This window comes from Gambusia affinis, linkage group LG01 (assembly GCF_019740435.1).
Source record: "Gambusia affinis linkage group LG01, SWU_Gaff_1.0, whole genome shotgun sequence".
Taxonomy (NCBI): Eukaryota; Metazoa; Chordata; class Actinopteri; order Cyprinodontiformes; family Poeciliidae; genus Gambusia; species Gambusia affinis.
In genome coordinates this window covers 10,860,791-10,875,159 of record NC_057868.1, presented here as the reverse complement: position 1 = coordinate 10,875,159, position 14,369 = coordinate 10,860,791, and the positions used below count along the sequence as shown (strand labels likewise).

Here is a 14,369-nt window from a genome sequence, read left to right as displayed (position 1 = left end):
AATCAAAAAACCAAAACCAAAACTAATGGATTAAATGCTAACAAAAAATGTTTTGAAATACTGTACTGAACCTTGTCTAAACCCAGCCTAATTTTGGACGTGTTCATTTTATTTGTTGCTTTTAACTCGTTCATGCGAGGATTTGGATTCATGTGTTTAAGCAACACAGTCTCACTCCCGACTCGTCATATATTGACGCATGGGCAGGTTCCCTTAGCGTCACATGTTGACGCGTCGGGTACCCCCTTCGCGTCAATAATTGACGAGAAGGGTTCTCTCTTTGAATGCTGTACCGCTCCCTAAGCGTCCAGAACCGACGATCTAGGAACAAATAAGATAACACAATTCGTGCATAGCTGATGTATTTGTAGGTTCTTAACAATTTAGTTAATTTTACTTCTGTTTTAAAAGATCCTCCGGTTCTCTGAAGCCGGAACCTTTTTATTTTATTTTTTACCTTTTTTTAAAAACCTTTATTTATAATTTCTCTGCAAATTTGAACAGGATATTAAGAATTTACTAAAAATACAAAAGCCAAACCTATCCGTCATAAGATTTTAATTAGGTATTGTAATAATCGTTACAGTATTTAAAAACAACTCACTAAAATCTAAAACCGGAGGTTTTTTTTCTCTTTTGTTTATTTTTGTTCGCTTTTTTAAAGACCTATATTTCCAATATGCCTTTGATTTCTTTGGATTTTTTCCAATAATTCACTCAAAATAAATGCCAAAATTTAACATACTTGGATAATTTTATTGGATCTTTACAAGACGTGTTCTCTCAATTCATGCCGTGTTTTTATCTTCCGGTCGTGCAATTTTTTATTATATATATATATATATATATATATATATATATATATATATATATATATATATATATATATATATATATATATATATATATATATATATATATATATATATATATATATATATATATATATATATATATATATATATATAATGAAATTAAAAAAGTATATTCTAGAGTTATGTAGTGTTATGAGTTGTCCAACCTCATAGCCTTCCACTAGGTGGCTGTATGTACATCCGTAGTTGCTTGCAATCTTATCAATAATGATAAGAAGAAGTTATCTTATAATCTTATTGTTAATTAAAAAAGTTAAAAATAAAAATACGGATGGATTTGCTCATATGATTATATGAAAATCTGTGTTTGTACCATATGAAAATGTTTAATATTTGTATTAGTAGTAATAATAATAAATTACGGATTGCACCCGACAAAACATTAGAGAAGAAGAAGAAGCTTACGTCATTCGACGCGACACTTTCCACGGTCGGAGCTGGTGAGTAGCCCCTGAATCTGTCAAATAAAAATGTAGTAAAAAAACCTCAAAAGACCGAAAGTCTACATTTATAAATCTGCTGATGGTAGTTCTATGAGTTAATGTTAGCGAGTATGTGGCACAGCATGTGTTTGTACAGATTTAGACACGTTTTTAACCCTACTTGGTAGAAAAAAAGGGCTACTTTAGCTCGCTAAAGTAGCCTTTTAAAAGCCAGTCAGGTTCAAATGTAGCTGTCCTTCATACCTTTAATAACAATGTGCTAAAATTTTGTTTCATATATCTTAAAAAAACGTATACTTTTCAGTATACTAGTTTATATCAGTATATTGATTTAATGTTAGGATTCTGTCATACAGTTCATTACATTTCATCGTTTCCCACAGTGTATTATAAACCCTGAGGCCATCATTCTTTATTTGTTGCCCCACCAGGCTAAGCATTGTTTATTTATTTAAGTCTTTGTAAAACGTTTGCATTTTCTGTGACTTTATAGTTATTGTTCATGCTAATTATACAAGCTATGCCAATATAAAGTCTTTGTTTTCATTTTTAGATCCGGATCACATACACAGGAGTCACTCATTGAAGATGAATCACAGTAAGTGACAGAAATTTGTACTCTTCTATATTTGAACAACAGGTCTAGCATCTAGTAAAGTAACTGTGCGTTGTTTTCTTGTTGTTGTTGTGGTTAGGCTGGACAGGGATATTAGAATTATTGAGAGTCACCTTGGTGTAAAACGAAGGTGGCTCCTTCGATGACATTTTCCAGAGAACACTGAGAGATGTTGACCAGGAACTTAGAGGTCAGCTGATACGACGAGCACAAAATGAAGCAAGGGAGAGGGCCACTCTTCTCAACCTGAAAAGAAGATGTAATGGTAACACTACTTCTTCTCTTGACTGTATGGTCATTAGCAAAATTGAAGCTCAAAGGTCTTGTGGTAAACCTAAATTTAATCTTTATGTTATCCCTGCACCATGCATATGTTCACTCTAGGTACTTAAGCGTCTTTATGCAGTGTAAGTGACTGGTTTATTCCAACTTGTCCTTTGTCATGGGTATGTGCTTTTGATGTGTATGGTTATTTATCTTTGGTGTATGAATATGTTTCTTGGTGTATCCTGTCTTTCACCTAATGCCCGTTGTAAATAGGTGAGTATTGTAATACATCCATTTTCTAATGGACATTCAATGATCTTATACATTACGGCAGATATTGAGTCACTGTAAGAACTATCAGTCTTTATATTCTGAGGATAACTTTTTTAAGAGTACAATTAAAATATCATTCAATTATTGGCAGTAATAGATTTTGACCTACAAACTGAGATTTCCTTATGCGAACTTTAGTGTCATGTTGAATATCTTGTGTAGAATTGGCTGCCACTACTTGTGTTCACAACATCCAAATTGAGATAAACACTATTTCAGATGTCAACCTTTTATTATGTTTAACATACTTCCATAAATGACTATTGTATCATGTTTTCATATTGTGTTGATTGTATTATTTTTACTAGTATTTATATTTCTTCTTTCTTTACAGATGGACAGGGAGTTGTTATAAGGCTGTCCAAGCAAGTGAATGCCTGTAACAGGAAACTGAAGAAGATTGTTACAGAGTACAATAATCTGCAGTGGCCTCCACAAACTGGCATCTTTCCATCACATTTAGAATTTTGAGAATTGTGTGATGCCTCCTCCCAGCTGTACACATTGTTTGATGAAGAAGTGAGTAGAATTGATCTAAAGGTTTTATTCAACTTTCTACATGCTGTTATTCACTTTATGTTGCTACTACATTTAACAAGGTTCCACTTGCAATTGTTCTCTTATTTTAAAGATTGAAGATCATGGTGTTGTTCCAAAGAACCTAAAAAGTCGAGCAATAGAAGCCCTGCATTTGAAGACTAGAGCAACTGAAGAAAAGCTTCTACTTAAGAGAGAGATGAACACTGTCATTCTTCACCTTCATCAACAACATGGACATTTAAGTTCAGCTATAAATGATACTGCAGATCCTGGTTCAAAAGCTGTACTTCATCAAAACATTATCATGTTATAAAAGAAAATGTACAGTGCAATGAACATGTTCAAGAGGTTTATCGAAGTTGGTGCCCCTCCTCCAAATCATCACCTACCAGAGTTTAACTCTTATTCTCAAGCACTTATGTCTCCAGATCTACATTACATAGACTATGATGAAAGCATTGACGATGGAGAGGATGAAGAGGATGATGACGACAATGTTGTGAAGGAGAGAACAGCATAGATTGTGAATCATCTTCATGATTTATGGCCACTTACTGTTCTATGTGAAGAGCACATATTCCAGTATAAAAAGTTCATTGATGATTTTCATATAAGCTTTTTGTTCTAACATCTCAGTTTATTGTTTTTGATATTGTTGAGACATATCTGTTTTTTAAGTCAAGCTATATATAATCAAGGGCATTTTAATTTTACTCATTACAGCTTTGTAGTCTTTTTCACATTTATTAATGTTCTTGTTCAGTATGACATTGTTAATGACTAAACTTTATTTACAGTTTGAATTTAACTCTTAATCTTGAGATGCTGCATAATCTGCTTTACATAATATCTTTAAATTTGAGCACAACAATGAAATAACTAAAACGTAGTGGACAAAAATTTTGTGATGTTCATATTTGAGAAATATTTGACTGTTATCCAAGAATTACATTATTTTGAAGGGCACTACTCTGTATTAAAAATTCATTAAGAGCTATGTCAGTGTTTCTGTGATATTTCAGACAGATTTCAAAACTTACAATATGAACTATTTGTAGCCTGTGTAGGGACTTACAAACTGGTTGATTTGATTTACCTTCCTGGTTTTAGTAAGAATGCCAGCAGCACCATAATGTATCATCTGCAGTTGGATGATTGACTACTTTTTTAGGAGACCCCTCACACCAGCATCCAGGTTGAGTGTTTGCTGTCTAAGCGCTCCTTCCACTGCTCCACCACTCAGATGGCTGCACAGACTAGTGAGAATTATCTTACTGTTAGATTTGCATTTAGTTTTGCAACTGTAAGGACATGTACATTCCTGGTTGTTTAAAATGTTATAGAGCAGTTAATATTAGTGTTGATGTTTGCGTTTTTCTGGAGGGCAACACGAATATTGACATCCTTCACACCAGATATTACATTAAAATTTAAGCACACAGCAGGACGGATCAGGCAGGAATATAAAGACAGAGAGTCTGAATAACACCAACTGTATGTCAGAAAATTCTGACATGTAGTCTTATGTGATTTGTCTCTGCTTACATGAAAAAAAAAATATGGGCCACTATGGAAAATGGTGACAAACCATTTTGGGACCTATACTGTCTGCCCTCTTTTTTCCCTTATGGGGCCCACCTAGGTATGCCTGGGGCATCATATGACATAACTGTTTGTAACCTACCTGAGAAAGCGGCAACATACAGTCATATGAAAAGTTTGGGCACCCCTATTAATCTTAATCGCTTTTATGTATAAATATTTGGGTGTTTGCAAAAGCTACTTCAGTTTGATATATCTAATGGACACAGTAATATTTCAGTATTGAAATGAGGTTTATTGGACTAACAGAAAATGTACAGTATGCATTAACAGAAAATTTGACAGGTGCAAAAATATGGGCACCTCAACAGAAAAGTGACATTAATATTTATTAAATCAGCCTTTTGCAAAAATAACAGCCTGTAGTAACTTCCTGTAGCTTTTAATAAGTTCTTTGATCCTGTATGAAGGTATTTTTGACCATTCCTCTTTACAAAACAATTCCAGTTGAGTTAAGTGTGATGGTTGCCGAGCATGGACAGCCCGCTTCAAATCATCCCAGATGTTCAATGATATTCAGGTCTGGACTGGGATGGCCATCCAGAACATTGCAATTGTTCCTCTGCATGAATGCCTGAGTAGATTTGGAGCGGTGTTTTGGATCATTGTCTTACTGAAATATCCATCACCGGCATAACTTCAACTTCGTATCAGCTTCTTGAACATTATTCTCAAGAATCTGTTGATATTGAGTGGAATCCATGTGACCCTCAACTTTAACAAGATTCACAGTACCAGCATTGGCCACACAACCCCAAAGCATGATGGAACCTCCACCAAATTTTACAGTGGGTAGCAAGTGTTTTCTTGGAATGCTGTTTTTTGTTTGTTTTTCCCGCCATGCATAATGCCTTTTTTATGACCAAACAACTCAATCTTTGTTTCTTCAGTCCACAGGACCTTATTCCAAAATGAAGCTGGCTCGTCCAAATGTGCTTTTGCAGACCTCAAGCGGCTCTGTTTGAGGCGTAATTGCTGAAAAGGCTTCTTTTGCATCACTCTCCCATACAGCGTCTCCTTGTTAACACATACTATCTGTAATAGTGCAGCTAAACTAAATATGAGAAAAAAGTGAAGCCCTGATCATAGTTTAATACACTACAATTACACTCTCAATGACCATATACATTACTTTATAACATCCTCGCACTTACAACTCACAGGGTCTTATTGTCGCGGCAAACGTTCAATGTTTGAAATGGAATGCGCCCCATCATTGACACACGGGGCGATGTCATGATTAAACTCACCAGTCTGAGTGGGTAGCAAATTCTGTTAAAGTAAGTAAATCACATTTTCCAGTCATAAACTGAACTTATCAGACAGAATGAAATCCTAATGTCAAATCGTATTAATAGTTTTCATTAAGCGGCAAAAAGTGTGTAACTGGTCACGTGGCGTGTCACCCATTGATAACCAATAGTAACATGTGACGCGTTGTGGAACTACTGCATCCCACAATGGAATCTTCTCCAGCTGTGTCCTATCAACATGCCTGTCCCAACGATTTTGAAGGGAGAAAGTGCCTTTACCTGAACGTGTCATCTTCTAACCTGGTCAATTTGTTTATTTAAAAGGAAAGATCTTACTCATTTTTTTGCTAAAGGGTATTATTTGTGCTACCATGTGGAAATTTTTGAAGTGCAACAGTAATGAGTTCAGCTAACATGCTCACTGATGTGTTCGTTTGATACCCAAATATTTGTTACTATGTAAAGCACTCACATTTGACAGAATATCTTTTCAATACAAAAGCTTTTATTGATGCATTATACATTTATCAATTGTTTAAGACAAACTACAGGAAATGCTTACATTGACAGCTTTCAGATAAACAAATGTCACAACTGTGACCAAATTAGAAGTGTCTTTTTTGCAGTCCCAGTGATACATAATACATTTTGAAAAAAACATGTTTAATGACAGATAGCACAACACAAAAATACATCTCCAATAAAAGCTTGTTTTACAATTTTGCTGAAAACAGAAGTGAATGATTTCACAGACCTGAAGATGTTGCACAATGGAGATCCATGGCTATAAAAAGCCAAAAACTACTTATATCATATATTAGACACTATCTTCGAACATACAGATTTGAACATTTTGGACAGTGAGACACCATGTCATTATTCCAGCAAAGAACCAAGTAGTACTATAAGACAATTTTTCAACGTTAAACATGTTAATGTTTCACCTTCGCTCTGAAAGACTCAATATCTGCCGTAATGTATAAGATCATTGAATGTCCATTAGAAAATGGATGTATTACAATACTCACTTATCTGTGCCTATTTACAACGGGCATTAGGTGAAAGACAGGATACACCCAAGAAACATATTCATACACCAAAGATAAATAACCATACACATCAAAAGCACATACCCATGACAAAGGACAAGTTGGAATAAACCAGTCACTTCTTACACTGCATAAAGACGCTTAAGTACCTAGAGTGAACATATGCATGGTGCAGGGATAACATAAAGATTAAATTTAGGTTTACCACAAGACCTTTGAGCTTCAATTTTGCTAATGACCATACAGTCAAGAGAAGAAGTAGTGTTACCATTACATCTTCTTTTCAGGTTGAGAAGAGTGGCCCTCTCCCTTGCTTCATTTTGTGCTCGTCGATCAGCTGACCTCTAAGTTCCTGGTCAACATCTCTCAGTGTTCTCTGGAAAATGTCATCCCAAGGGAGCCACCTTCGTTTTACACCATGGTGTCTCTCAATTATTCAAGATCCCTGTCCAGCCTAACCACAACAACAACAAGAAAACAACGCACAGTTTCTTTACTTGAGGCGAGAACTGTTGTTCAAATATAGAAGAGTACAAATTTCTGTCACTTACTGTGATTCATCTTCAATGAGTGACTCCTGTGTATGTGATCCGGATCTAAAAATGAAAACAAAGACTTTATATTGGCATAGCTTGTATAATTAGCATGAACAATAACTATAAAGTCACAGAAAATGCAAACGTTTTACAAAGACTTAAATAAATAAACAATGCTTAGCCTGGTGGGGCAACAAATAAAGAATGATGGCCTCAGGGTTTATAATACACTGTGGGAAACGATGAAATGTAATGAACTGTATGACAGAATCCTAACATTAAATCAATATACTGATATAAACTAGTATACTAAAAAGTATACGGTTTTTAAGATATATGAAACAAAATTTTAGCACATTGTTATTAAAGGTATGAAGGACAGCTACATTTGAACCTGACTGGCTTTTAAAAGGCTACTTTAGCGAGCTAAAGTAGCCTTTTTCTACCAAGTAGGGTTAAAACGTGTCTAAATCTGTACAAACACATGCTTTGCCACATACTAGATAAGTTTATCTACTAGAACTACAATCAGCAGATTTATAAATGTAGACTTTAGGTCTTTTGAGGTTTTTTTACTACATTTTTATTTGACAGTTTCAGGGCTACTCACCAGCTCCGACCGTGGAAAGTGTCGCGTCGAATGACGTAAGTTCTTCTTCTTCTCTAATGTTTTGTCGGGTGCAATCCGTAATTTATTATTATTACTACTAATACAAATATTAAACATTTTCATATGGTACAAACACAGATTTTCATATAATCATATGAGCAAATCCATCCGTATTTTATTTTTAACTTTTTAATTAAAAATAAGATTATAAGATAACTTCTTCTTATCATTATTGATAAGATTGCAAGCAACTACGGATGTACATACAGCCACCTAGTGGAAGGCTATGAGGTTGGACAACTCAACACTACATAACTCTAGAATATACCTTTTAATTTCATATATATGCTTATATATATATATATATATATATATATATATATATATATATATATATATATATATATATATATATATATATATATATATATATATATATATATATATATATATATATATATATATATATATATATATATATATATATATATATATATATAATGAAAAATTGCACGACCGGAAGATAAAAACACGGCATGAATTGAGAGAACACGTCTTGTAAAGATCCAATAAAATTAACCAAGTATGTTAAATTTTGGCATTTATTTTGAGTGAATTATTGGAAAAATCCAAAGAAATCAAAGGCATATTGGAAATATAGGTCTTTAAAAAGCGAACAAAAATAAAAAGAGAAAAAAACCCTCCGGTTTTAGATTTTAGTGAGTTGTTTTTAAATACTGTAACGATTATTACAATACCTAATTAAAATCTTATGACGGATAGGTTTGGCTTTTGTATTTTTAGTAAATTCTTAATATCCTGTTCAAATTTGCAGAGAAATTATAAATAAAGGTTTTTAAAAAAAGGTAAAAAATAAAATAAAAAGGTTCCGGCTTCAGAGAACCGGAGGATCTTTTAAAACAGAAGTAAAATTAACTAAATTGTTAAGAACCTACAAATACATCAGCTATGCACGAATTGTGTTATCTTATTTGTTCCTAGATCGTCGGTTCTGGACGCTTAGGGAGCGGTACAGCATTCAAAGAGAGAACCCTTCTCGTCAATTATTGACGCGAAGGGGGTACCCGACGCGTCAACATGTGACGCTAAGGGAACCTGCCCATGCGTCAATATATGACGAGTCGGGAGTGAGACTGTGTTGATGCAACGTTAGTGACCAAAAACGCTTTATCTCGAGAGAAGTGAAAAACGGACAATATGTAAATTTTCAGCACCACATTCAATTTTCAGCCTTATTTGCTTTGGTACAGCATAGAAATGCTGAGAAGTAGTAGATGTGGTTTTTTGAAGCTGGAACCAAGTCAAAATTTTGAGTTTTAAGCTTCTTTAATGTTAGTGAGGAGAAACGCTTAAACGTACAATATGTGAATTTTCAGCACCACAATCAAATTTCAGCATCATTTGCTTTGGTACAGCATAGAAATGCTGAGAAGCAGTAGATCTGGTTGTTTGAAGCTGGAACTAAGTCAAAATTTTGAATTTTAAGCTTTTTTAATGTTAGTGACCAAAAAGGCTTTATCTTCGAAAGAATTGAAAAACGGACAATATGTGAATTTTAAGCACCACATTCAATTTTCTGCCTTATTTGCTTTGGTACAACGTTGAAATGCTGACAAGCAGTAGATCTGGTTGTTTGAAGCTGGAACCAAGTCAAAATTTTGAGTTTTAAGCTTTTTTACTGTTAGTGACCAAAAACGCTTTATCTCAGCGAGGGAAGTGAAAAACGGACAATATGTGAATTTTCAGCACCACATTCGATTTTCAGCTTTATCAATTGTTTGTTTACCCAAGATATAATCTAGTACGGCATTGGCCACAATTTTAAAACCTATATATTTTAAAATATCTGCTGGTAATTGCATATTCCTTGTAGAATATGGAATTACTACAAGGAATTGCATATTATAATCTTTAAACATAACAAAGATTTATTTTTTCTAAAATGATTCATGCAGATTTACATTGCTTTAAGTCAATCAATACAATTGTTTCTGGTGGGAATGCCATAAAGAGCAATGTGATTTCTATTTACATAAAACATCATTTTCAAGAGCATTAGGTTAAAAGATAAGTGCATCTTATCTGTCTATATTTACATTTTATTAAAAAAAGCATGTTAAGAAATACTTATACAATTTTACTGAACTACAATGTTACTAAACTGTTTTGGTTTTATGCACAACACTTTCCCTTAAGAATGTTTAACTTCACTATGGGGATAATTCAAATTATTCAGTCATTAGCTTTATAACAGTATTTTTTCTTATATTTTTTGTGGCATGACTGCAAAATTTCCCTTTTATACTTTGGGATTATATACAAAAAGACACATTAAATCTAAAAAATATACTTCAATAGATTTTGAAGTCAATGGTAGCTTTATTGCCAATGTTATAAATATTGAAAAATTAAAAGAGTGACAACAAATAATAATTTTCAATTTAATTCTTTATAAAATCAAATTTACAATATGCCAGTAGATGGCAGCAATCCTCTAAGCAAAATGAAATAAGACAAGTCAAGCAAGAAAATTGATAAGATTACTGCTGCATTTTTGTAATTCGGAATTTACCTCAAAATATCAACAAGTTTTTATGAACAGTTTAACTCAAGACCCACCCGAACTAGCAGAGCTAAAAGATAGTTATCGTTATTTTACTTGGTCTGGAAAATGGAAAATGTGAGCCTATTAAATGTGCAAAACTTCCACTTAGACCCAAATGAAGGATTTCCGAGCTCTCATGTGTGCTTGAATGCAGCACAAAAAAAAAGGGATGCGGAAGTGACGTGACATTTTGCCCTACACCACCGACGGAGTTGACAACAAAAATAGTTATTTTGTGTGTCTGTGTACAATTTTTCTTCTGTTCACCGTCACAATCTCACAGTAGGTGCTGCATTGCTATGACGACGTTCCTATAAAGATTCTCAGGCTTTTTGCCTTCACAAGCCTCCATTTAGAGGTATTTTCACCCGACGGTTCAAGCCGCTCTCCTACGTCACAGACCCAACTTGTCAGTTTTCCGTCAATGGCGTGTACTTTAGAGAAAGTGTTGTGCGATGCTCGGGCCCTTCTGGACAGACTGAAGGAGCACGACACGGCCGCCGAGGGACTGATAGACCAAACCGGGGCCCTTGGACGGAGGGTGCAGAGCATGAAGGAGGTGGGGAATGCTCTCCCAGACAAGGTAGGATCGAGTGTCAGGCTTCACTCTGACAGTATAAACGCGGCAGACCAATTCAGTATAATGCATAGCTGTAAAGTTAAAGGAAGAGAATAAATATTAGATATTTGTGTGAACAATTATATAAGAGTGTTTTGTGCAGCTGCATTGAACCGACCATGCGCACAGTGGTGGTGCAATCATGATGTGTGCAATCATGATGTGTGCAAACCTGTTTCATTGGGTTCAGGGAAGATATACTGAGTGAAATACAAGGCAACCCAACAAATGTGAGTATATTTATTTAATGCACTGGTGGTGATCAAATGTCCAACCGAGATGCAGTTGAGGATCTGAGGCCTACAATAAGCTTGCCACACTTTTCAGATTTGTACTTTCAAAAAGTTTTGAAAACCGTGTGAAAATTTGCAGTATTTAACCAGAACATCAGAGCAGTATTATGACCTTTTCCTTACAAATCACAACAAAACAAGGTTCATCCTTGTGATGATTCAAGAGGATTCTTTATCCACTGAACCAGTTTAAAATCTAAACCTTGAAATGCTTTTCCCCTCTTTCTGTTGCCTGTCATCGTTTCTCTCAGCACACAGGAGACAATACAGAGATTCAAGAGCTGATGACGTACAAGCCCCATGTCCTTCTGACTCAGGAAAACTCTCAAATTAAGGAGCTGCAACAAGAAAATAAAGGTAATGCTCACTCCTGACGATTTGTTTCAGTTGATGGTTTAAGTCAGTGTTTCCCAACCCTGGTCCTCAAGGCACACTGTCCTACATGTTTTAGAGGTTTCCCTGCTTTAATGTGCCTGATTCAACCTGTTAATCAGTCATCAATTGAAATCAGCTGCACTGAACAAGGAAATACCTAAAACATGCAGGGCAGTGTGCCTTGAGGACCAGGGTTGGGAAACACTGGTTTAAGTTGCGCTAACATAATTTATGGCCTCTGCAGAACTGTGGCTATCTCTTGAAGAACACCAATACGCCCTGGAGCTAATCATGGGTCGGTACCGTAAGCAGATGCTCCAGCTGATGATGGCAAAAAAGGAGCTGGACACCAAACCGGTGCTCAGCCTTCATCAGGACCACGCTAAAGTATGTTTGTTTACATCCCCAGATGAGAGTTATTTTCACATGGCTGAGATGCTCCTTGTTTTATGTAAAGTTCAAAGGTTGGCTGTTTTTTCTACAGGAAGTGCAGAGCCAGGTGGAGCGGATCTGTGAGATGGGCCAGGTAATGAGAAGAGCCATGCAGGTGGACGATGAGCACTACTGCTCCATCCGGGAGCGGCTGGCTCAGCTAGAGGTGAGCAGCACTCGGACTCGGTTGCTGTAGTAAGTGAAGCTTCAGAACGGCAGCAAATTATTCATCTTCATTTACCTTTAAATGTTGCCAGAAACTTGTTATTGGTGCACACCTAATATTTGGTCGTCTTATGTGTACTGCTGCTGTCACTTTTAGAAAGTTTGTCCTGAACATGTCAGTGATTGTGACCTTTCCAACCATCATATCGCATTTCTAAAGACTTCTAATTGGAAGGCATTATTTTGTCCTGAGAAATATCACGTCTATGAATTAAACCTCAAAATTATTAGCATTAAGAGTTTTTTCTATTTGAATGAATTCTAGTGAGGCTTTTATATGATTCAAAAGATGTTAAGTCTAATCCTGTAGTTGTATCCATTCATTCATCTTGTATGTGTTGTTCTCTGGGTCTCGTTCAGATTGAGAACAAGGAGCTTCGGGACCTTTTGAACATTAGCAAAGGGTCGATGAAGACTGCGAAAGATGATGGCGCCCAGCCGCCATCACCCCCACCAGCAGCCCAGTGGGAGCATTCCCCACTGCCGGCGTCTGATGAGTGAGCAGAGCAGCTTCTGCCTGTACTGTGGCTGGGCAAAAGAAAAGAAACCAAACAGGGTTTTGTATTTTCTGGTTAAGGTCACTTGAACACAGCATTTTAGCTTTCATGAGCATTTACCCGCGTGTGGGTTATGAAAGCTCTTGTAAAGCATCACTGTACAGTAATTGTATGGTCACTGCTGTCATGTTAGAGTGGATTTATCATAACCTGTGATGCTAATTACATCTTTGATTTGTGACTAAGATACTAAAAGCAGCAAGGGAGATTTGTTTTGTATTTTGGAATAAAGACACAGTTACTCTTCAGAGATACAGAACAGAAAACTTTCAACTGCTAGACAGTGGAAACAAATTCAGGAGCAGTATGTCATTGTAAACATAATTCTTCATTATAACAAGAAATGAAACTCAAACAAGGTTTGTGTTTATAATGAAATGAGTTTTATGTTGTTAAAAGGATAAACTTTCTTGTTTCACCCCAGTGTAAGACTGCGTGCTCTCTGCCAAAAAATTACTTTTCACAAAGTTTCACCTGCTGCACATAATGCATTTATACTTTTAATATGTTTGTTAGTCACATAGAATGGATTTTAACGTTCAAGGGACTATTGTCAGTTTCCACATTTGGAAGCAGAGGAAATGTACCAAACCAGTTCATGACACGTCTTTGTACAAAGTAAAAGATTTTAAAATATGCCAACTTTTTGTGTAATTTTCAGTTTGTACCTATATGTTTATAAGGCATTTATGTGCCCAGCATCAGTGGCGCAAAATGTGGCTACCTTGTTCCCTCTGTTGGTTGCCCTTCTGCTAGTGCTCTTGCTTTCATTCTTGTCCATACAAATAGCTTGGGCAGCGGCCCTTCAAAAATGCTTCAAGGCGCGTTTTTTTCTTTTAAATTTGTAGTAATGCCTTGACAACAGGGAGCTAAAGATGGGGCGCAGAAAAAACTCCGGGGCAGAAAACGGATAAGGATAAAGATGTTGGAGAGACGAAGAAAAGCTTTTCAAAGTGGTTGAAAGACAGTAGGTAAGTAATGTCAGTGTATCAACAAGAGAGTTGTAAATATTCAGGTTAGCTTAAGCTAGGCTAAAATGACAGGTGGTTGTTGTTGTCTCCGCCCTGTACTCACTTGTATAAGTTTATGTTCTGGGAATGGGAGAGGGGCCGCCGGTG

General features: G+C 35.7%; 1 protein-coding gene and 1 long non-coding RNA gene across 3 annotated transcripts; both read left to right on the top strand.

Annotated features, from left to right (window-relative positions):
- Positions 1-2,013: 2,013 nt before the first annotated feature.
- On the top strand, positions 2,014-4,071 carry LOC122830259. 2 transcript variants are annotated; one of them, XR_006370498.1, is made up of 3 exons: positions 2,014-2,199; positions 2,869-3,053; positions 3,166-4,071. It is a non-coding gene; the product is annotated as an uncharacterized LOC122830259 (long non-coding RNA). The 2 variants fall into 2 exon arrangements; XR_006370499.1 differs by lacking the exon at positions 2,014-2,199 and adding an exon at positions 2,346-2,380.
- Positions 4,072-10,906: 6,835 nt separating this feature from the next.
- sike1 (suppressor of IKBKE 1) lies at positions 10,907-13,893 on the top strand. Its single transcript, XM_044114412.1, has 5 exons — positions 10,907-11,333; positions 11,914-12,019; positions 12,282-12,424; positions 12,522-12,635; positions 13,055-13,893. The coding sequence occupies exons 1-5, from the start codon at positions 11,175-11,177 to the stop codon at positions 13,193-13,195; spliced, it is 663 nt and encodes a 220-aa protein (XP_043970347.1). The 5' UTR covers positions 10,907-11,174; the 3' UTR covers positions 13,196-13,893.
- The last annotated feature ends 476 nt before the right edge of the window (positions 13,894-14,369 follow it).